The sequence below is a fragment of the Geotrypetes seraphini genome, chromosome 6 (assembly GCF_902459505.1).
Source record: "Geotrypetes seraphini chromosome 6, aGeoSer1.1, whole genome shotgun sequence".
In the NCBI taxonomy this organism is placed as follows: domain Eukaryota; kingdom Metazoa; phylum Chordata; class Amphibia; order Gymnophiona; family Dermophiidae; genus Geotrypetes; species Geotrypetes seraphini.
In genome coordinates, this window is record NC_047089.1 from 39977622 (window position 1) to 40002659 (window position 25038).

At 44.1% G+C, this 25038-nt stretch overlaps 1 protein-coding gene across 5 annotated transcripts in view; it reads left to right on the forward strand.

The window, feature by feature from the left end:
• RNF17 (ring finger protein 17) overlaps positions 1-25038 on the forward strand; it is a 510797-nt gene that overhangs the window by 72273 nt on the left and 413486 nt on the right. For all 5 annotated transcript variants that reach the window (XM_033948471.1, XM_033948470.1, XM_033948472.1 and 2 more), the window contains exon 6: positions 15055-15116. In XM_033948471.1, coding sequence (XP_033804362.1) covers positions 15055-15116 — 62 coding nt within the window. The remainder of the gene's footprint in view (positions 1-15054; positions 15117-25038) is intronic.

Below are 25038 nucleotides of genomic sequence, written 5' to 3' on the forward strand. Positions count from 1 at the left end.
TGCCCATTCCAAGTATCCCCCCCCCCTGAATTTACTCCCTTAAAGATCCCACGTGAGTATCCCATTTTTTCTTAAAATCCGTCACGCTGCTGGCCTTTATCACCTGGAGTGGGAGTCTGTTCCAATGATCCACTACTCTTTCGGTGAAGAAGTACTTCCTGGAGTCGCCATGAAACTTCCCTCCCCTGATTTTCAGCGGATGCCCTCTGGTGGTCGAGGGTCCCACGAGCCCGAAGATATCATCTTCTGACTCGATGCGTCCCGTGATGTACTTATACGTTTCAATCATATCTCCCCGTTCTCTTCTTTCCTTAAGTGAGTACAGCCGCAATTTCTTTAGTCTTTCTTCATACATGAGATCCTTGAGTCCCATGACCATCCTGGTGGCCATTCTCTGAACCGACTCGATCCTCAGCACTTCCTTTCGGTAGTGTGGTCTCCAAAACTGAACACAGTACTCTAATAAGTGAGGCCTCACCATGGCTCTGTACAACTGCATCATAACTTCAGGTCTCCTGCTGACGAAACTTCTGCGGATACACCCCATCATTTGTCTTGCCCTGGAGGAAGCCTTCTCCACTTGAATGGCAACTTTCATGTCCTCCCTAATGATCACTCCTAGATCGCGTTCCTCCGTGGTCCTAACCAAGGTCTCACCATTTAGTACATAAGTTCTACGTGGGTTTCTCTTGCCCAAGTGCATTATCTTGCATTTTTTAGCATTGAAGCCTAGCTGCCAAGTATTTGACCATTGCTCCAGCAGCAGTAGGTCATGTGTCATATTATCAGGTAATAAGCATCTGCCTACTATGTTGAAAGTTTGGCGTCGTCAGCGAACAGTGATACCCTTCCTTTAAGTCCATGCGTCATATCTTTTATGAATAAGTTGAATAGAATCGGGCCCAGGACCGATCCCTGCGGTACTCCACTGATCACGTCCGACGCTTCAGATGGGGTACCGTTCACCACCACCTTCTGAAGTCTACCGCTCAGCCAATCCCCAACCCATGTAGTTAGAATGTCTCCTAATCCTATCGATTTCAGCTTGTTCAGTAATGTTCGATGAGGGACGCTATCAAATGCTTTACTGAAGTCTAAATATACCACGTCCAGTGACTCTCCGGCGTCCAGTTGTCTAGTAACCCAATCAAAAAAGCTAATCAGATTAGATTGGCAGGATCTACCCTGGGTGAACCCGTGTTGGTGTGGATCACGCAGTTTTTCTTCGTCCAGGATTGTGTCAATATGCTGTTTGATCAGTGTTTCCATGAGTTTACACACTATAGACGTGAGACTCACTGGTCTGTAGTTTGCTGTCTCTGTCCTGCAGCCCTTTTTGTGGAGTGGGATTACGTTGGCGGTTTTCCAGTCCAAGGAGACCCTTCCTGTGCTTAGGGAAAGATTGAAATGAACAGATAATGGTTCTGCCAAGACTTCCCTTAACTCCCTGAGAATTCTGGGGTGTAGGTTATCCGGTCCCATGGCTTTGTTTACTTTGAGTCTTGATAGTTCGTTGTAGACACTACTGGGCGTAAATTCGAAATCTTGAAACTGGTCTTTCCGGTTATCTCCCGTCTGAAGCTGTGGACCAGCTCCCGGCGCTTCGCGGGTGAACACTGAACAGAAGTATTGGTTTAGTAATTTTGCCTTCTCAGAGTCTGATTCAGCAAAGTTACCGTCCGATTGCTTCAAGCGTACTATCCCATCTTTGTTTCTTTTCCTGTCACTGATATAGCTGAAGAAAGATTTATCCCCTTTCTTGATTTTCTGTGCTAGCTCTTCCTCCATTCGGAGTTTGGCCTCTCTGACTGCTGTTTTGACAGCTTTGGATCTGTCTAGATAGTCCTCTTTTGCCCCCTCTCTGCCTAAATGTTTGTAGGCGATAAATGCGTCTTTTTTCTGTTTAACTAGGTCTGAAATTTCTTTACTGAACCATTGGGGTCTTTTGTTTCTCCTGCGTTTACTTACTGTCTTTATGTATCGGTCTGTTGCTTCATGTAGTATGGACTTCAGAGACGACCACATATCCTTCACATTGTCAGTTTGTGCTTGTTTATGTAGTTCCTGATGGACGAAATCTGCCATGCGGTTGAAGTCTGTGCCTCTAAATTTGAGAACCCTTGTTGCTGTGTTTGTTTTTGGGAATCCTTTCTTGAGGTTGAGCCATACCATATTATGGTCGCTGGAGGCCAGTATGTCTCCTACTGAGACTTCCGTGACACTATCTCCGTTGGTGAGGACTAGGTCTAGTAACGCCTGGTCCCTGGTGGGCTCCAATACCAATTGCTTGAGATGTGCACCTTTTATGGAGTTTAATATTCTTTTGCTGCTACCCGTAGTCGCGGAGAGTGGACTCTCCATTCCTCATCTCTTCATCACATTTTCTCACAGTGGGGAACACCTCAGATAGACCTCTTTGCAGCTCCCCACAACTACAAACTGCCTCAGTTCTGCTCCAGGATATACTCTCCTCACCGCCTCGAGGCAGCTGCTTTTTTTCTGGAATGGACGAATCTCTTCCTCTACGCATTTCCTCCATTCCCTCTCATTCTCAAGACTCTAGTCAAATTGAGGAACGATCATGCCACCATGATTCTAATCGCTCCTCGGTGGCCGAGACAACCATGGTACTCCCTTCTACTTAAACTCAGCAGAAGGGAGCCATACCTTCTACCAGTTTTTCCATCTCTGCTTACACAGAGTCAGAGATCTCTGCTTCATCCCAACCTGCAGTCTCTACACCTGACAGCTTGGTACCTCTCAACATAACATCTCTTCAGTTTTCTCAGTCTGTAAGAGACATTTTAGAAGCTCCTCGAAAGCTTACCACTTGACAATTCTATCACCAAAAATGGACTAGATTTTCTGCATGGTGTTTTTCTCATCATAAGGAGCCTCAACATTCCTCTTTATCTTCTGTTTTGGACTATCTTTTGCACTTATCTAACTCTGGTCTCAAGTCTTCATCCATACGGGTCCATCTAAGTGCAATTGCTGCTTTTCATAAGCCTATTGAAGGGAAACCCCTCTCTGCTCATCCTGGTGGTTTCCAGATTCATGACTTTTCAATGTCAAACCTCTACTCAAACTGCCTCCTGTGGTTTGGGACCTCAATGTTGTTCTTTCTCAACTCATGAAGCCTCCATTTGAGCTAATTGATAAGGCTCATCTGAAGTATCTCACTTGGAAAGTGGTATTTCTCATTGCCCTCACTTCTGCTCGACGAGTCAGTGAGCTACAAGCTTTAGTTACTGATCCACCATTCACTGTGTTCCATCATGACAAGGTGGTTCTTCGTACTCATCCGAAATTCCTACCTAAAGTGGTCTCAGAATTTCAACCAATTTATCGTGCTTCCAGTGTTTTTTCCAAAGCCTCATTCTCACCCTGGAAAATCAGCTCTTCATACTTTGGACTGTAAACGTGCTTTGGCCTTCTACTTGGAACGCACCAAACCACACAGAACTGAAGTTGGGACATGCAATTTCTAAACGCACCATCTCCAATTGGATGGCGGCTTGTATCTCTTTCTACTATGCCCAGGCTGGATTACCACTTCACAGTAAAGTCACAGCCCATAAAGTAAGAGCAATGGCAGCTTCTGTAGCTTTCCTCAGATCGACACCGATTGAGGAGATTTGCAAGGCTGCTACTTGATCCTCGGTTCATACCTTCACTTCTCACTATTGTCTGGATACTTTCTCCAGACGGGCTGGACAGTTGAAACAGTATTACAAAATTTATTCTTCTAAGTTGCCAACACTCCCACCATCCCATTCTGGTTAGCTTGGAGGTCACCCATACGTGAGAATACCTGCCTGCTTGTCCTGGCATAAAGCACAGTTACTTACCGTAACAGGTGTTATCCGGGACAGCAGGCAACTATTCTTACAACCCACCCACTTCCCCTGGTTGGCTTCTCTGCTAGCTATCTGAACTGAGGAGACGCGCCCTGTGCACTGGGTGGGAAGGCACTCGCACATGCGCGGTGCGGGCGTCTCAAAACTTCTAGTTTCTTCAAGCAAGTCTGCTTGTGAGGTGTCCGCATTGGGGCTCCGTTGGATGATGTCACCCATACTTGAGAATAGCTGCCTGCTGTCCCTGGATAACACCTGTTATGGTAAGTAACTGTGCTGTCTTGGAATTAAAGCACCACAGTGATTGCATAGAATAAAGGACATCTTGATTGGTATTGAAGTGACTTGATTTGAGTAGTCCTGATTATTTGAGTCTCTATATATGAACAGTGGTCCCTGGGGTGGTTGGAACTATAAGTCTTACCCTTAGTCCTATGAAGGGAAAGGGAAAGAGGAAATAAGATTTAACAAAGGAAAGAGAAGGGTTTATTTTTTTGTGCTTTTTTGGGTTTTTTTAAAGTAAGAAACAGGGAGGAGAAGAGAAATTAAGCAGATATAATGCTGAAAAACAGTGAAAAGAGCAGAATATGAAATGCTGAGTAACTTAGCTTTTGGAAGTTCACAGGGCAGACTTGTTCACAGCACTGTTCCAAAGATAATGCAGTTAATCTTAGTAGTAAATCAGAGCCCCCACCTTTCTCCTAATCAGCAGACACAGTGGTTGAAAATTAGAAAGTCAGAAATACAGGCTCTTTACCACCCTAAAACACAGGATTTTAAACAAAAATGCAGGCTCTATACTAGAACTGTGGCTACCCCAAAACACAGAATTTTAAACAGAAATGCAGGCTCTATACCAAATCAGTGGCTACCCTAAAACACAGGATTTATAACAGGATTTTCCCTACTTTAGTCACCCTGTGCCACAGGCACCAGGATTTAATTAGAGTTAATAAAGTCTTACCCTTATTCCTATGAGGAAGAGGAAATAAGATTTAACAGAGGAAAGAGAAGGGTTTATTTTTTTTTGTGCTTTTTTGATTTTTTTTTTAAGTAAGAAACAGGGAGGAGAAGAGAAATTAAGCAGATATAATGCTGAAAAACAGTGAAAAGAGCAGAATATGAAATGCTGAGTAACTTAGCATTTCACAGGGCAGCATTAGAAGTTCACAGTCTTTGGTGCAAGGCCGGTAGCACAGGCCTGGACGCTTTGGTGCTGTCCTGGCCACAGGAGGATCTCCTGTCTTTCCTCCTTGGCCCATGATAGGATGCTTGTTGTATTGCATAGCAGAACATGGGGGGGGGGGGGCGGTGATCTTTGTGACCCCCGATTGGCCAAGAAGGCTGTGGTATGCTGATCTGATTCGGCTCCTGCAGGGTCGGGGGTCTCAGTTTGCCCTGTCATTCTCGTTGGCTTACACAGGGGCCATTCGCTCTGCAGGATCCAGACCGCTTTGGTCTTATGGTATGGCTCTTGAGTGCGTAGCCCTGGATGTACACCGACTTTTGCTGCAGTATTTGGAGGACCACCAACGAGTTTCGCCTCTTGGACCATCTGTTTGTCCTTGCGGGTCCAGCCCGTAAGGGCAGGCCTGTCTCTAAGGCTACCATTTCGAAATGGATATGTGCAGCCATCTCTGCTGCCTATGTAGCGGCAGGGATAAAGCCCCCCCCACCCTTTGTGGTGAGGGGTGTTCTTTTCTTGGGCAGAGTCTTCAGCAGTTTTGTTGGAAGTGATCTGTAGGGCTGCTACAAGGTCTTCCTTGCTCACCTTTACCAAGTTTTACCGGATTGATGTGGCAGCCAAGCAGGATGCTGCTTTTGGTGCCTTGGTGTTTGCAGCGGGCTCATCAGTCCCACCCTTACTTTTCAGGACTGCTCTGTTAAGTCCTACTAGTCCTGGAATAAAGTGGGATTGTACAAGAACGAAAGATTAGGTCAGGGGTCCCCGACGGGTCAATCGAGGTAGATCACAAGGGCAATGTGAGCTGATCATGGCATTCTCCCTGCTTCCCCGACGCTGCAAAAGCCAGGCGTGTGTAGCTACTGCACAAGTGCTGGGCCCACAAGCCATTTCCCCCTGACATCTGACATCGGAGAGGAAGTTCCGGGCCAGCCAATCGCTGCCTGGCTGACCCAGAACTTCCTCTCCGACGTCAGAATTGATGTCGGGAAAGGCTTGTGGGCCCAGCGCTTGTGCAGTGGCTGCACGGGCCTGGCTTTTGTGGCATCCGGGAAGCAGGGAGAAATCGGTGGCTGGGGGGGACAGGGAGAGAAAGAAAGAGGGGGCAGGGAGAGAGAAAAAGTTGAGGGTGAGAATGAAGTGTGTCAGGTGGAAGGGGGCAGGCAGGGAGAGAGGATGAAAAAGTTTAACTCGTGGAGGGACAGAGAGAGATATTGGTTGGGGAATGGAATGAGGTCTAGAGGAGAGGAAACATGCAGGAGGCAGAAAGAAGGGAAGAAATATTGGATGCAGTCAGAAGGAAGTGCAACCAGACGCTCATGAAATCACCAGATAACAAAGGTAGGAAAAATGATTTTATTTTCAATTTAGTGATCAAAATGTCCGTTTTGAGAATTTATATCTGTTGTCTACATTTTGCACCATGGCCCCCTTTTATTAAACTGCAATAGTGTTTTTGCGCAGGGAGTCTTTGCGCGTCGGGAACAGCGCAGGGCATTCAGTGCAGCTATCGCAGTTTAGTAAAAGGGAAGGAGGTATATTTGTCTATTTTTGTATAGTTGTTACTGAGGTGACATTGCATATTTTAAAGTCATCTGCCTTGACCTCTTTGAAACCCCCACTGAATATAAATTATAATTAACATTTTCTCTGCGTACAGTGTGCTTTGTTTTGTTTTTAAATTTTATTGTTGGTAGATCATTTTGACTTGGTCATTTTAAAAGTAGTTCGCAAGCCAAAAAAATGTGGGCACACCTGGATTAAGTTCTTACCTCTGCTAATCTTCTTTCTTGTAAATCCACATTTGATTCTGGGAACCCGCCCTATGTCTGCCTGATTTGCTGATCGACTGCCTGAATACTGGAAGTTGGATTTCAGTCTAGGTCCCTGGGTTAGTGCCTCCTTCTGACAGTGCAGGCTGCATCTCCCTTTGTCATTCAGGTTCTAGTGTTCATAACCTGTTTTCAAGTTTTCATTGTTGCTGGTTTACATTTGTTAATATGAGCAGAATTGATTGTTTGGCAGGGAGTTCCCCGTTCCCCTCTCTCTCTCTTGTTATTGTTTTTCTGTAGTTTTTCCTGGATGCTTGAAGACTAACTGAGGTCCATGGAGCATGATCCAGGGTATGATAGTAGAGGGGAGGAGTCAAGACTTCTTTTTTTTTAGTTCAAACTTTTTATTGAATAATTATGCAGTTTAACATAAGAAAACAAAAGAAATCCACAATATTCACATAGAAGAATATATGATAAATCTGATCAGATATAATAAATTGAATCTCTCAAATTAGTAATGGAGAAAAGAAAAATCAGTAGAAAAGAGAAATGGAGGAAAGAAGAACTATGCTATGATATGATATCAGAGGTATCTGAAAGAAACCTGTCAAGAAATTTCCAGGAAGAATTAGACATGTTAGAGGATATGGTGGAAATATGACGTTTTTCAGTTACATATTGCTCATGTTTATTATACAGACATAAGGAATTCCATCAAAAAGTATAATCTAAATGGGAAGCTGATTTCCAATTTCTGAGAATATGCATGAGGGCAATAACAAACATGGCGTCAATCAATTTTGGAGGACAATCCGAATTGGCAAAACAAGGGTGTTGAGAACGAAGCATTATAATGTCAAATGAAATTTCAGAGTGACTAGAGGTGATATGTTTAATTGTCTTCCAAACACTAGTCCAAAAGGGACATATGTTAGCACAATGAAATAGCATGTGATCCATGGAACCATCCGAGCTCTGACAGTGCCAACAAGAAGAATCCGGTCTCAATTTAGCTTTCCACATACGGAAAGGTGTCCATAAGGCTTGCCACATTACAAAGTACATAGATTGAGATATTCTGGATGACATTAATGGACGGTTGGTTTTAGTCCAGTAGGTGTTCCAGTTAATATCAGAGAATGAGGACGGTAATAGTTGTTGCCAGTGAGACATATCCTGCGAGAAGTGGTATTTGTGATCTCTCATAATTTTATAAAACAAGGATATCGCTTTGCCCTGAGAATGGACTAATTCGCTCCAAGAGAGAAAAGAAGACTTAGATGAGGATGTTGATAGGGAAGGTAATACCGCTGATAGACTGGAGTTCAGTGTCAGCCATTGGGAATGATAATTCGCTAGGATGGGAAACTTAGCACTTAACAAATTAATCTCTTTTGCTTCTTTATCACATAGCAGTTGATCCACTGACCAAAGACCAGCATTTTGCCATCTTTTCCAGAAGAACATCTTATTATTACATTTTAATTTTGGATTATTCCAGAGAGACATTTTAACATTAGTATAGAGGGAGGAATCTGCCAAGGAATCCAGATGTCGTAAGGCTCGTTGCGTTGCACTCAGGAGACCAAACTTTTTTAATTTTAGGGGGAGTGACATAGTACATAGAGATGGAATGGGAACAGGATGACAAATATGTTTTTCCAATTCCAGCCAAGGCGGCATATCCAAAGATGAGTGAATAAGAGGCCAATAAGCTCCATACTTAGCCAAAGAGGCTAAATAATAAAAATAAAAATCGGGAAGATTTAAGCCTCCATTTACCTTGGAGGCACGCAATTTAGCCAAGGCTATGCGAGGTTGTTTGTCATTCCACAGAAAAGAAGTAAGTTTTCTATCAATCCAAGAAAAGAAAGATTGTTTACAAAGAGCAGGTAACATGGCTAGAATATATATTATTCGTGGCATCAGATTCATTTTAATTGAAGCTAGGCGACCCCACCAGGATAAAAATAAGGGGGACCATTTGGATAAGGTATTTTGAATGAGCATTTTAATTTTAGATAGGTTTGTTTGCATAACATGGTCGGAGTCTTTATGTATCATTATACCTAGATATTTCACAGGTGCGTCCGTCCAAAGAAATGGGAAATGAGAAATGTCTGCCTGGAAAATAGAATCATTCAGCGGGAAAATTACAGATTTCTCCCAGTTAACCAAGTATCCAGATATGTATGAGTAATCCTTGATAAGTGAAATGAGTATTGGGAGGGAGAGTGTGGGATTTCGAATGAAGAGGAGAACATCATCCGCATACGCTGCGAGTTTAATTTGACGATGAGCAACAGGGATACCCTCAATACCCTCAGCCTGACGTATAGCGGATAGAAGGGGCTCTAAAGCGATATTAAATAATAATGGAGAGAGGGGACATCCCTGACGAGATCCTCGATGTAAGGTGAATTTATTCGAAAGTGTATTATTAATCAATATGCATGAAGTGGGTCTCCAATATAACGTTTTAATCCAATCAATAAAGTAGTCACCAAAATTGTACCATTTTAGAACCTTTAGCAGGAAGGGCCATTCTACTCGATCGAAGGCTTTCTCAGCGTCAATGGCCAGACCTACCACCGGTTCCGAAAAAGATTTAGTATAAGCATTTATGTGATGAAAAAGTCTCATATTGTCCCCAATGTACCGATGTTTGATAAAACCAATCTGATCAGGGTGGATCAAACTGGTAATAACATTGTTCAACCTAGTAGAAAGAATTTTGGCTAATATTTTATAATCCAAATTCAAGAGAGAAATGGGACGATAGTTTTTGACCATAGTGGGATCCTTGTCTAGTTTCGGAAAAACTACAATGGTAGCTTCTGCAAAGTTAAATTGTTTATGAGGAGAAGCATGAATGAAATTATAATAGTGAAGAAGGTGCGGGGCGAGAATAGCATTAATTTTTTTTATAAAATTTGTTCGTGATTCCATCAGGCCCAGAAGCCTTATTTTTTGCCATAGATTGTATTGCTGATACAATTTCCTTGATCCGGAAATGGAAAAAGGACCAAACTGGGGAAAACTGGAATAAACACAGGAAACGCCAAAGAGAATGTCATCAAGTGGTTAGGAGAGCGAAAAGAGAATACGAAGAGAGACTGGCCAGGGAGGCAAAAAACTTCAAATCATTCTTCAGATATGTTAAGGGGAAGAAACCAGCGAGGGAGGAAGTAGGACCGTTGGATGATGGAGACAAAAAGGGAGTGATAAAGGAGCAAAAAGAGGTAGCCGACAGGTTAAACAAATTCTTCTCATCAGTCTTCACAAGCGAGGACACATCCAGTGTACCGGAACCTGACGTGATCTTCCATGGTGACCAAGAAGAAAAACTGTCAGCAATAGAGGTGAGCCATGAGGAGGTCCTCCAACAGATAGATAGATTGAAAAGCGACAAATTCCCGGGCCCGGACGGAATCCACCCTAGGGTACTAAAAGAATTAAGAAATGAGATAGCGGGAATACTCCAACGAGTTTGCAACCTATCCTTGAAAACTGGAGAGATTCCGGAGGACTGGAAGATAGCAAATGTTACACCTATCTTTAAAAAGGGGTCAAGAGGAGACCCGGGAAACTATAGGCCGGTAAGTTTGACATCGGTTCCGGGCAAGATGGTGGAAGCACTGATAAAGGACAGCATCTGTGAGCACATCGAAAAAATGGGCTGATGAAAGCGAGCCAACATGGCTTCTGCAAGGGAAGATCGTGCCAAACAAACTTACTGCACTTCTTTGAGGGGGTAAACAGCCAGTTGGACAAAGGGGAACCTGTAGACATTATTTACCTTGACTTCCAAAAGGCCTTTGACAAGGTACCCCATGAGCGGCTACTTAGGAAGCTGTGGAACCACGGGGTGGAAGGGGACGTACACAGATGGATCAAACACTGGTTGGCAGGCAGGAGACAGAGGGTTGGAGTGAAGGGTCACTACTCGGGCTGGAGGAAAGTCACGAGCGGAGTTCCGCAGGGGTCTGTACTTGGACCGCTGCTGTTCAATATATTTATAAATGACCTGGAAACGGGGACAAATTGTGAAGTTATAAAATTTGCGGACGACACTAAACTCTGTAGAAGGGTTAGAACTACGGAAGAGTGTGAGGACCTACAAAGGGACCTAAACAAACTGGAGGAGTGGGCGAATAAATGGCAGATGAAATTCAATGTAGGGAAATGCAAAGTCATGCATATAGGGAGAAAAAACCCGATGTTCAGCTACCAAATGGGGGGATTAGTATTAGAGGAAAGTAACCTTGAAAGAGATTTGGGTGTACTGGTGGATACAACAATGAAGTCAACGGCGCAATGCGCAGCAGCCGCGAAGAAGGCAAACAGAATGTTGGGTATTATTAAAAATGGTATTACGGCCAGAACAAAAGAAGTCATCCTGCCGTTGTATCGGGCAATGGTGCGCCCGCACCTGGAGTACTGTGTTCAGTATTGGTCACCGTACCTTAAGAAGGATATGGCAATACTTGAGAGGGTCCAGAGGAGAGCGACACGAATGATTAAGGGCATGGAAAACCTTTCATACACTGAAAGATTGGAGAGGCTGGAGCTCTTCTCCCTGGAAAAGCGGAGACTCAGAGGAGACATGATAGAAACCTACAAGATCATGAAGGGCATAGAGAAAGTAGAGAGAGATAGATTCTTCAAATTTTCAAAACATAAAAGAACAAGAGGGCATTCGGAAAAATTGGAAGGGGATAGATTCAAAACAAATGCTAGGAAGTTTTTCTTTACTCAGCGGGTGGTGGATACCTGGAATGCGCTTCCAGAGGACGTAATAGGGCAGAGTACGGTACTGGGGTTTAAGAAAGGATTGGACAATTTCCTGTTGGAAAAGGGGATAGAGGGGTATAGATAGAGGATTACTGCACAGATCCTGGACCTGGTGGGCCGCCGCGTGAGCGGACTGCTGGACACGATGGACCTCGGGTCTGACCCGGCAGAGGCATTGCTTATGTTCTTATGTTCTTATGTTCTTATGAGATAGGAGCTTCTAATGAGTTCTTGGCGGATGTCGTCAATTGAGGATGTTGTAAGTCCTTTTAAAAAGGAATCATAATTGCAGTAAGTTCAGAGGAATATAGATTGGAATAAAATAGTTCGAATTGAGATTTAATAGATTCTGTGGAAGAGAAATTGACCTGAAGGAGTACAAATAGATGAAATAGAGAATCGTTTAGATTTTGTTTTGAGATAATTAGCTAGTGGTTTTCCTACAGTATTGTCACCTATATAGTGGCTGGAGGCTAGTATAAATAGAGCTTTATAGGAGGTCAGGGAATTATATTCATATTTGAGTTACAGTAATTGATAATATGTGGACGGATCGTGTATATGATTAGACATATGTTGAAGTTCTAATTTTTTAATATCGGATTCCAGGTCTCTCTCTTTCTTTAATGTAAGTTTTTTTTTTCCAAGCAGACAGCTTGATCAATTCTCCCCGTAATGTAGCCTTATAAGCCTCCCATACAATGGACGGGCACACCTCAGGATCTTTTGTGTTAATATCGAAGAATTCTAGTGTGAAAAGTCTAATTTTCTCCATCATATCATCACCCAGGAAAAGATGATTATTTAATCTCCATGAGGGGTGAGTTGTTGATGATGGGAAGATAAGAAGAGACATGGATACCGGGGCATGATCAGTGAGACTAATGGAGTGGATATTAGTGTTGGACAAGAACTGAGATAGGTGTGAGGAAATAAGAAAATAATCAATTCTTGTATAAGTATTATGTAGTGGGGAGAAGTGAGTAAATTCCTTGCCCTTGGGGTTAAACAATCTCCAAGGATCCAGGAGGGAAAAGTTATTAATGAGATTATGTAATTCTGTATAAGTCTTGGATTGAGAAGGCTTACATGAAGAGGATCTGTCAAGAACTAAATCTTGTATTTGATTGAAATCTCCACCTATAATTAAGGATTTGGTAGAGAATTCAAGGAGTACAGATTGAAGATTTCTAAAAAAATTCTGGATGATCAGAGACTGGAGCATATAGATTTAAAAAAACATATTCTACCGAGTGCAACGCAACATGAGCCAAACACCACCTCCCTTCTTTATCCGCTTTCTGTGATAAAATAGTAATGGGAATTCCATTTTTGAATAGGATAGAAACTCCATTCTATTTTTTATTAGGTGCAGGCGAAAATATATGAGAGGAATAACCTTGGAAAAGTAGTTTAAGAGCGGGACCAGAGGGAAGGTGTGTCTCTTGAAGAAATATGACATCTGTATGTTTGGTGGATAAGTAATTAGCAATATTCTTTCTTTTTATGGGGTGATTAAGCCCATTGACATTAAAGGATACAATATGGATATCAGCCATAGTGAGAAAAATGTACATCAGATTGAACCAGGAGCAGTTGCAAACCAATGGAAGCAATGATAGTTAAATGCATATCATACAATAGCAGGGCTAAAAAACAAAGCAAACAGGAGAGAAAAGAAAGATAGGAATCAACATAGCACACACAGGGCATTGCTAAGTGAAAAAGCATGCACAAGTGGACAATATAAACAGCAATACGAGGGAGAACCAGTATAACAGTGAGAGAACACGGGGAGCAATGAGCCATCCCCGGCCAACATGAGAAATGATCTATATCATTCCATTCTAACAAGAACATGAAGAGAACAGTTTAAACACAGTGATCTCATATCAGCAAGTTCAGGTCATGGCATTATGAATAGAGTCTAAGAAGGATTTTAGATCCGCTGGCTCCAGATAAGAAGTGGTGTGGTTGTTGTATATCATTTTCATCCTGGCCGGATACATGAGGCCATATTTAGCTCCAAGATCTTTCAATTGTTGGCGATATGAGAGGAATTCCTTCCTTTTGAGTGCGGTGGTCTTGGCGAGATCAGGCACGATGAAAAATTTCTTTCCCTGATGGAGAAGTTGAGGATGAGATTTTGCCGCATTTATGATCTGTAAGGTGTGTTGAAAACGCAGTATTTTTGCCACAATAGGCCTGGGTTTAATGGACATCGTGGAGAGGTGAGATGGGACACGATGGGCCCGCTCGATTTCCAGCGGGCGGGGGGGGGGGGGGGGTAAATACTAAACCGAGAGTTTTTGGCAAAAAGTCAGTGAGGAAAGACAACATACCCTCCGCTGACTCAGATATTCCAATGATACGGATATTACTGCGCCTACCTCGGTTAGAGAGATCCTCCAGGTCCCGTTGTAGCGCCAGAATTTGCTTATCATGTTTCTCAATCAGGGAGCATTTTGTGGTGAGCGTTTGAGTCGATTCTTCTAAGGCAGGGGTGTCCAATGTCAGTCCTCGAGGGCCGCAGTCCAGTCGGGTTTTCAGGATTTCCCCAATGAATATGCATTGAAAGCAGTGCATGCAAATAGATATCATGCATATTCATTGGGGAAATCCTGAAAACCCGACTGGACTGCGGCCCTCGAGGACCGACATTGGACACCCCTGTTCTAAGGCATCCAGATGGTGTCTGGCGTCCACAAACTGATCACTCAGCCCTCACTAGTTTGGTGGCATCGACCTGCTCCTGCATTATGCGCTTGAAGGAGCGCATTTCTTTAATAAGCGTGTCGAGTGAAGATTCCTCGTGTTTTGCCGCCATCTTGTCGGGTGAGCTGATGTCGGTCTTGGGCCGTTTACCGCTGGGCTGAGACAAGTCGTCGTCAGCTTTATCAGCTTTCGTCGGTGGCATGAGGGAAGGATGATTCCGGTAGCCAGATCCGAATCAAATTAGGAATGATGTCTATAATCTCCGTTTTAGGTGCCGGCGTGGAGGAGCTCTTACTCCATGCATCCTCTCTCCGTATCCAGCAGGCTCCGCCCCCGTCAAGACTTCTATAATTTGAAGTTTCCTGGCGGGCCAGAATACACAATACCCACTAGTCCCGGAATAAAGTGTGGATTTACAAGAAAGAAGATTAGCGGAGGTAAGAACCTAATCTTTCTTAATAGCCTGTCAAAAACATTTTTGTCATTTGCTAGTATAGGAAGAAACCCACCCCACACACACACTTCACAAATCTTTTAAGATCTTGTAGAATGGAGGAACATTTCAACTTTCAGAGACCAGTCTTGAAGCTCTCAAATCATTTGGCTAATTGGGTTAAAATATTCTTTGTAGGTACTTGTTGGGTGACCTTAGGTATGTTGCTTTTCTTTTATTTAATTTCTCACTTTTTTTTTATAGTTAAATGCTTTAAATCATTAATCTTTCTTTTAGATGAATATTTGTGACTTTGACCCAGAAAACTGTCAAAGAAAAATACCTCAAGAATATGAAAGGTAAACTTGTTTTCAGTAGGAGTCCTATAAATTCTTTAGAAGCTGTTCTTTACCAGCCTATTCATTGATTTGGTTGATCATTTTGTCTGCTAATGAACTCAGTCATAACATCTTGTTATGAGTCATTCTATTGTGGGTCAGCCCCTCTTGAACTGGTTTTTACTTGGCAATAGCAGAAGAATGCAGAGACTTGTGAGTTATGACCATCAACCTACAGGTGGAGATAGCATTAAACTGAACTCGGTCACACAGGATGGCATGCTTCTTGGTCAGACAGGCAAAAGAACACCTTGCCTTGATATACAGACAGTCCAGCAAAAAGCAAGGGAGACGTCTTTTCAACCAATGAAGGTCTTTATTCAAAAATGTTGTCCCAACAAGGATCCTTTCAGCGTAATCAAGACGCCTTCCTCAGGGGACACTGTTAAAAATATTTAAAACATTAATATAAACATATATTAAAAGAATAAAATATGTAAATCACTAACATAAAATTTAAATGTGTGCAATAAAACCCACACTTCCTGAAAATAAAAAATGGCGGATTTTAGGATTTTTCAGGTGAGGGAAGACAGAGGAACACTTGAAATAACAGAAAACCCCTAAAAATTAACTTTTGAAAATCATCGTTAGAGCCTGTCTGCTCCTCTGTACTCACTGATACCAGAGACACAACTGCTGCACCTGCTTCCAGCTGTTTCAATGTCCATTTCAGAATTCACTACCACAATGCTGGGAAGGCTTTCTCCAAACTGATCTTCAGGCTGATGGTCATACTTCACTTAGCTGACAATGCCTCCACCCCTACAGACCACCGGATGTGCACCAGGACGGGTGGAGGTGTGAAAACGCATCCTGCACGCTGTGGAACATTGCTGAGCCCCCTAAGCGTGCCAAACAATGTGTGCTCGCCGCCCCCCCCCCACCCAGCTTAACAGGGAGGGAGATTAAGTCAGGGATGGCCCTGAGCTCCAAAGAAGACTGTGCAGACCGGCTAACAGGTACCCTGAAGGGATCATCAGCCTGTCGGCTACAGACCGAAGTCTGTGAATTCTCAAGCAGGCAGAGCATCAAATCCACTAGAAACGTGAGAATAGCCACAAGAACAATGGAACTATGTTGAATTAATAATAAAACGAGGAGAGCAGAACATACAAAGCTGTAGTCATGCATGTAGAACAGGGGTGTCAAAGTTCCTCCTCGAGGGCTGCAATCCAGTTGGGTTTTCAGGATTTCCCCAATGAATATGCATGAGATCTATTTGCATGCACCGCTTTCATTGTATGTTAATAGATCTCATGCATATTCATTGTGGAAATCTTGAAAACCCAACTGGATTGCGGTTCTTGAGAAGGGACTTTGACATCCCTGATGTAGAAGAAGGCTCTAGACCAGGGATCTCAAAGTCCCTCGAGGGCCACAATCCAGTCGGGTTTTCAGGATTTCCCCAATGAATAGGCATTGAAAGCAGTGCATGCACATAGGTCTCATGCATATTCATTGGGGAAATCCTGAAAACCCGACTGGATTGTGGCCCTCAAGGAGGGACTTTGAGACCCCTGCTCTAGACTGTTCAGTGAAGTGATACAGAGGCCGACTGAAAAATCTGGAGTGGATTTCTTCTGCATCTCATGTGAGTATGAAGAAATAGCCTTATGTTCTAGAGCAGTAGTTCTCAACCCTGTCCTGGGAACACCACCCCCCCTCCACCCGCCTGTTGCATTTTCAAGATATCCCTAATGAATATGCATGAAAGATTTGCATACCTGTCACTTTATATGCAAATCTCTCTCATGCATATTCATTAGGGATATCTTGAAAACCCTACTGGCTGGAGGGTCCCCAGGATAGGGTTGAGAACCACTAGTCTAGAACAGGGGTGTCCAACCTTTTGACTTCCCTGGGCCACATTGGCCAAAAAAAATTTTCTGGGGCCGCACAAACGCAGCAAGACAGAGGAGGGAGCCAGCAAAACGGTAAACACCTGGGGGCAGCAGAGGAAAATACTATATCACCCTCGACTGGGGCCGCAGGTTGGACACCCCTAATCTAGAATGTCTCACCTATTTCACTGGAAAGAAGATTATTGAGGTGAGAACCTAATTTTCCCTTCTATTTTTGGTTTATCTTATGTTATATGGTAGCTATAGACCAATGATTACCAAACCCTGACCTGGGGGACCCCAGCCAGTCGGGTTTTCAAGATATCCCTAATGAATATGCATGAGAGGGATTTGCATATAATGGAAGTGACAGGTGTCAAAGTTCCTCCTTGAGGGCCGCAATCTAGTCGGGGTTTCAGGATTTCCCCAATGAATATGCATGTTATTTATAAGCATACAATGAAAGCAGTGCATGCAAATAGATCTCATGCATATTCATTGGGGAAATCCTGAAAACCCGACTGGATTGCGGCCCTTGAGGAGGGACTTTGACACCCCTGCGCTACATCCTTAGACTTATTTGGTTGGGAGGGGGTGGTGGAGAGGTTGGACCCTTATGCTACTGCAAGGAAGAAAGTGGAGGCTTTGTTCAGATGGTAGGAAGAATAAGCATGCCTCTTAGCTTAAGAAAAAAAAATACTGTAAGTGTAAAAGTAGATGTCAACTTCAGCGATGAAGAAAGAGCATTTATCCCAGGACAAGCAGGCAGGTATTCTCACATATGGGTGACGTCATCGACGGAGCCCGGATGCGGATGTCTCGCAAGCAGACTTGCTTGAAGAAACTCGGAAGTTTCGAGTCGCCCGCACCGCGCATGCGCGAGTGCCTTCCCGCCCAGCGCAGGGCGCGTCTCCTCAGTTCTCAGTTTTCCGTGGAGCCAAGAAGTCCATCTTTGACTCTCTGCGTTTAACTTCGTTCACTTTGTGCCTTCTCTCAACCGCGGTTTGTGTTTGTTTCCTCACGAATCGCTGTTTTAGTTTATTTAGTTTTTAAAAAAAACACATTTTTTTTCTTCTTCCGTTCGTTTTCCGGGACAGGCCGCTCGGCCGCAGCCCGAGGGCTTCGATTTTGCGGCGGTTATTTTTCCGCCTATGACCCGGCCTGCTACGGGCTTCAAGAGGTGTAGCAAGTGTCAGCGCGCGATATCTCTTACGAACCCTCACGGACGCTGCCTCAAGTGCCTTGGGCCAAAACATCATCTTAGGTCGTGCCTGCCTTGCCAAACACTTCAGCCTCGTGCTTTCAAGCATCGTTGCATTTTGGTAGACAAGCTCTTCGAGATGGAGTCTCCTACTGATCCCTCAACTTTGAAGGTGTCTTCGGCCGAGGCTCCTTCTGCGCCTACTGCTTCCACCTCGAGCCTCATCAGACCTTCGTCGTTTGCAGCGGCTCTTGCTTTGACGTCATCTGCTATATCTTCCCCTGTTTCTTCAGGTCAGATAGCTCAGCAGTCGGTTGCTTCATCATCTGCTGTATCTTCCCCTGTTTCCTTAGGTCAGACAGCTCAGCAGTCGGTTCCGCCTGTGGTGATTAAAGTGTCTAAGATTCCCAAGTCGAAGCACACTCACACTACCTCGAAGGAACCTTCAGCCAAAGCAGGTGGTCCGGTTTCAGACGCGGATCCATCCTTGCCGGCTTCTTTCCAGACCATGTTAGAGAAGCAGTTTATTCAGTTCCTTACTAACATGGGACCCAAACTACTTCCTCTTATCCAGCCTGGGCATTCAGCAGACTCCCGCGAGGTCGAGCCGCTTCCTTTGCCCCAGTCTGAACTTGCACACATCTGGCATCCAAGCATTTAAAGCAAGGAGCAGATTCTTTGTGAGTGCTTCGACGAGAATCTTCACACTCTATACAAGGAGCAGAGTCTTTGAGAGTGCATCGAGATTCCTCCACCAAGCCTCTGGAGCTTCGATCTACAGCCTCTAGTCCTATTCATACATCGGCTGCCCACGTCTCCGAGGCGAAATCTCGATCCTCGAGATCTGGTTCCAGACACAATTCTAACCGACATTTGAGGCCTTCATCAAGGCATCCTTCCAGGCATAGTTCTTCTTCTCATGACAGACCATCTTCCTCGAAGCCTCGATTTACTCCAACCTCGACCAGACCACCGATTCCTCGTTCGAGGTCTCCGATGTCAGACCTCAAGGATGTTCCGGTCTCGATTGCCTCATCCAAGTCACCATGTTCCTTTGATGACTTTTCCCCTGCTGAAGCTTCTTCTTTGACGCAGGCTGCCTCGACGTCCTCGAGTCCCTCTTGAGGCAAAGTATTGGCAGATCAGCTATCTTTCTCGTCTTTCCTGCGACAGATGGCTGTAGACTTGGGATATTCAATTGGATACTGGCTCCAAATATTCTAAGGAGTATCTCGAAGTCATGCATCTTCCTCAACCTCCAGCAGAGTCTCTTAAGCTTCCACTTCATAAGCTTTTGAATCAGACTTTTGGTTGTTGCATGGAAACACCTTTTTCCATACCGGCTGTTCCAAGGAAATTGGACTCTAGATACAAGACTAGATGCCAAGGGTTTGACAATTCTCAGTTATCTCATCAATCCCTGCTGGTTGAATCCTCCTTGAAAAGGTCCCATCCTTCCAAGGTTTATGCCACCGTCCCTCCTGGAAGGGAAGGGAAAACTATGGACAAATCGGACGTCGCATGCTATGATGTCCTCTAAAATCTTCAATTGTAATTTTTATTTCATCACTTACTTTGAATTTCTTCTTTCTCTTCTACCAAAGTTTTTGGATTATTTGGATACCCAAATGCATTTTGAGTTTCAGGAAGTCATTGCTTCTTTCTCTCAATTACGTCTGCATCTCCTCCTATCATCTTATGATGCCTTCGAGTTATCTGCCCAAGTGGCTGCTTGCTCTGTAGCTATGCGTCGTCTTGCCTGGCTTCGTACCATTGACTTGGACTCTAACCTTCAAGACCACTTGGCTAACATTCCTTGTGAGGGCAACGACCTCATTGATGAATCCATCGAGGCAGCCACCAAGAAATTATCTGACCATGAGAAATCATTTGCTTCTATAGTCAGATCTAAGCCAGCTCCTGACAAGCCTGCACGCCCTGCTCTTATCTATCAAAGGCGTTTTGCTCCGAAGCTGGCTCCTTATACTCGCCCTCCTCTGAAAAAGCAGCAACCTCAGAAGTGAGATAAAAGACTGCTTTGTTTACCTCATTGGAATAACTACAAGACGGCATTATATCTTCCAAAACAGCCAATATTTATTTATTGTTAGTATAAAAACTATAAGTATTACAGCAGCAAAGACATATCTAAAAAATGTATTGTCAGTTCAGAATATGCAATGGAGAGAAGAATTTGCACCCATATGCTTAGCAGGGGGCTAGCAGTTCCCCGTAGCATAAGTAAGTGAATCTCTCTGGCTTTACCTAGAATACACGTGTTTTTTATACAGAGCAATTCTTCCTTTGTCCCAAGAAAGTCCATCCCCGAATTCTGGTTATGTAATTCCCTATTGGTACATAAAAATAATGTATAGCTAACTCTTCCCATCTGTCCACGCCTCTCTCTCACCTCCACAACCCCCCCCCCCCCCAGTAAAAGGGGGGCCTTGCAGAAACAGAGAACTGTTGCTGAATTTTCTTCTTTCAGCACGGAGACATGCAGCTGCTAATTAGAGGTGTTACAATTCATTGCATATTCGAGTTGGTGTCCTTGTAAGATGAAAAGTTGGCAACGAGATGGCCTTTCAACAATCCAACTGTCTGGTTCCCATAGCTTGGTTGGGAGACAGGAAACCCATGGTTTGGTACCAAGTTCTTTCATCTCGTTACACCCACATGAGCAGAGCTCCTTGCTCATTATAAAAGTTTTATGGCTTTCTTGGGTATCTGGCATATGAAGTTTATGAAGTCATACAGCAGTGATAACCTTGAAGGGATATCTTCCCAGCAGGGAAACAAGAACATCATTGTTAGTATTGCAAACAGTCTGGGCCTGGCTATGGGAAAATATGTCTGTAGTTTCCAGCAGGGTGTCCAGCATACACAAGTGAAAAGATAGGTCTGTAGAGTCCAGTTGAATCATCTGTATGTCCAGGATATACATGTCAGAAGCAACAGAAACCCCAACCTTCTGCTGCATCTAAGGCTTCTCAGCTTTTTTGACTGTTTGCAACAGAGCATAACCTCCACCGTTCTGTCTGTGTCTCCTTTTCCCCCTATAGGAGGTCGTCTCCATCATTTTTACAACCGATGGACGATAATTACATCCGACCTCTGGGAGCTTACTATCGTCAGAGAAGGATACTCTCTTCATTTCACTCAGGTTCCACCAGAGCTTCCTCCAAGAGAGTATCCTTCCAATCCATCCACCCTTCTTCAGGAAGCTCAAGCTCTGCTTTCTCCATGCCATCGAACCAGTTCCCTTGGACCAGCAGAACAGGGGTTTTTACTCCCGTTACTTCCTTGTTCCGAAGACGACGGGCGATCTGCGACCCATTCTGGATCTCAGGGCTCTCAACAAATTTTTAGTCAAAGAAAAGTTTCGAATGTTGTCCCTAGCATCACTTTATCACCTTCTTGAGCAGAACGACTGGTTATGCTCTCTGGATCTCAAGGAGGCCTACACTCATATCCCCATTTATCCGGCCTCCCGTCAATATCTCAGATTTCGGGTGAGGAATCTGCATTATCAATACAGAGTACTACCCTTCGGCCTGGCCTCGTCTCCCAGAGTGTTCACCAAGTGATGGTAGTGGTAGCGGCAGCTCACCGGAGTCATGGTCTTCAGGTATTTCTCTACCTCGACGACTGGCTCATCAAAGATTCCACATCTCAAGGGGTTATTGTAGCGACCCAACAGACTACCTGGTTCCTACAAAGTTTGAGATTCGAAATCAATTTTCCCAAATCTCAACTTCAGCTCTCACAGACTCTACAATTCATTGGAGCTGTTCTGGACACTGTCCAACTCAGAGCATTCCTTCCGCAACAACGTCTGGAAGCTCTTCTTCAACTCTGTCATACAGTGTCTTCCTGCTCTTCCATCTCAGCGAGACACATGATGGTACTTCTGGGTCACATGGCCTCCACAGTACACGTGACTCCTTTTGCCAGACTTCACCTTGGAATTCCTCAGTGGACCCTGGCATCTCAATGGACGCAAGCTTGCGACCCTCCTTCCCGACACATTTCAGTCAATCCTTCCTTCAAGAAGTCTCTCCGTTGGTGGATGCTCTCTTCCAATCTTTCCAGAGGCTTGCTTTTTCAAACTCCCCCTCATCAGAAGGTCCTCACGACAGACTCTTCGACCTATGCTTGGGGTGTTCATCTAGATGGTCTCTGTACTCAAGGCCACTGGATCAGTACGGATCGTCAATGTCACATAAATCTGTTGGAACTCAGAGCGATTTTCAAGGCTTTTAACACTATTCAACATCTTTGCGACCAAGTGGTCCTCATCCGGACGGACAACCAAGTCGCCATGTATTATGTCAACAAACAAGGAGGCACGGTCTCTGCCTCCTTTGTCAAGAAGCGCTGAAGGTTCGGGACTGGGCAATCCGCCACACCTTCCTCAAAGCTGTCTACATTCAAGGGGCGAAGAATTGCTTGGTGGACAACTTGAGTCGTCTTCTACAACCTCATGAATGGACTCTCCATTCCTCGCCTCTTCATCAAATTTTTGCACAGTGGGGAGCCCCTAGATAGACCTCTTTGCGGCTCCCCACAACTTCAAAGTGCCTCAGTTCTGCTCCAGGATATACTCTCCTCGCTGCCTCGAGGCCGATGCTTTTCTTTTGGAATGGACGAATCTCTTCCTCTACGCATTCCCTCCATTCCCTCTCATTCTCAAGACTCTGGTCAAGTTGAAGAAGATCATGCCACCATGATTCTCATAGCTCCTCGGTGGCCAAGACAACCTTGGTACTCCCTTCTACTTCAACTCAGCACCAGGGAGCCATATCTTCTACCAGTTTTTCCTTCTCTGCTTACACAGAGTCAAGGATCTCTGCTTCATCCCAACCTGCAGTCTCTACACCTGACAGCTTGGTTCCTTTCAACGTAACTCCTCTTCAGTTTTCTCAATCTGTAAGAGATGTCTTAGAAGCCTACCACTAGACAATGCTATCACCAAAAGTGGTGTTTTTCTCATCATACGGAGCCTCAGCATTCCTCCTTATCTTCTGTTTTGGACTACTTGTTGCACTATCCAATTCTGGCCTCAAGTCTACATCTATCCAAGCCAATTATTGAGGGGAAACCCCTCTCTGCTCATCCAGTGGTTTCCAAATTTATGAAAGGACTTTTTAATGTTAATTCTTGTCTCACACCGCCTCCTGTGGTTTGGGACCTCAATGTTGTCCTTTCTCAACTCATGAAGCCTCCATTTCAACCAATCGATAAGGCTAATCTGAAGTATCTCACTTGGAAAGTGGTATTTCTCATAGCCCTCACTTCCGCTCGAAGAGTCAGTGAACTACAAGCTTTAGTAAGCTGTCTTCCATCATGACAAGGTGGTTCTTCGCACTCATCCTAAATTCCTACCTAAAGTGGTCTCGGAATTTCATCTCAACCAATCCATCGTCCTTCCAGTATTTTTTCCAAAGCCTCATTCTCATCCTGGAGAATCAGCTCTTCATACTCTGGACTGTAAACGTGCTTTGGCCTTCTACTTGGAACGCACCAAACCACACAAACCGCTCCTCAACTTTTTGTTTCCTTCGATCCAAATAAGTTGGGCCATCCTATTTCTAAGTGTACCATCTCTAACTGGATGGTGGCTTGTATCTCTTTCTGCTATGCCCAGGTTGGATTACCCTTTCACAGTAAAGTCACAGCCCATAAAGTCAGAGCAATGGCAGCTTCAGTAGCTTTCCTCAGATCTACGCCTATTGAGGAAATTTGTATGGCTGCTACTTGGTTCTCGGTTCATACCTTCACTTTTCACTTTTGTCTGGATACTTTTTCCAGACGGGATGGACAGTTTGGCCAAACAGTATTACAAAATTTATTCTCCTAAATTGCCAACACTCCCACCATCCCATTATGGTTAGCTTGGAGGTCACCCATATGTGAGAATACCTGCCTGCTTGTCCTGGGATAAAGCACAGTTACTTACCGTAACAGGTGTTATCCAGGGACAGCAGGCAGCTATTCTCACAACCCACCCACCTCTCCTGGTTGGCTTCTCTGCTAGCTATCTGAACTGAGGAGACGCGCCCTGCGCTGGGTGGGAAGGCACTCGCGCATGCGCGGTGCGGGCAACTCGAAACTTCTAGTTTCTTCAAGCAAGTCTGCTTGCAAGACGTCCGCATCCGGGCTCCGTCGATGACGTCTCTCATATGTGAGAATAGCTGCCTGCTGTCCCTGGATAACACCTGTTACGGTAAGTAACTGTGCTTTTCTGACACTCAGATATGACAGAAATGGCTACTTTCCTTCTGCTACTGAGTGGGTTTTTATTTTTATCTTCATATAGACACCAACCTACTGTGTAATTTAATGCCATTATTTGTGGCACACTACACCAGAAAACACTCCTTCCACCTGCTCTTCACTATTGATTTTTTTTTCTCAATTCTTTATTATTTTCAAACTTACAATGTGTTACAATAAATACTACATTTTATACTTCAATATCACACTTAATATATCATTAATATCCATTTCAGAATTAGTCCCCCCCTCTCTCCTAAACAATCATAATGCCCAACATATAAAATTTATATAATAAACCTCAGTACATTATATTTAAATTCATTATCCTAACCATTATCCCACCATTGATTTAAGCATGAGCAAATCTGCCTGGCAAGTGTTTGACTAGTTCTGTTGTATCAAGTCTCATCCTTAAACTCTCTACTGTGCTGGAAATCTCTAGGTTTGTTGTAGATTTGATTCAATTTCTAATTCACTATCCTTCAGAATTGGCTTTGCAAAATATTTGCCTTAACACTGAGCATAGTGAACTTTTGAGGTATATTAATATGCTTAATAT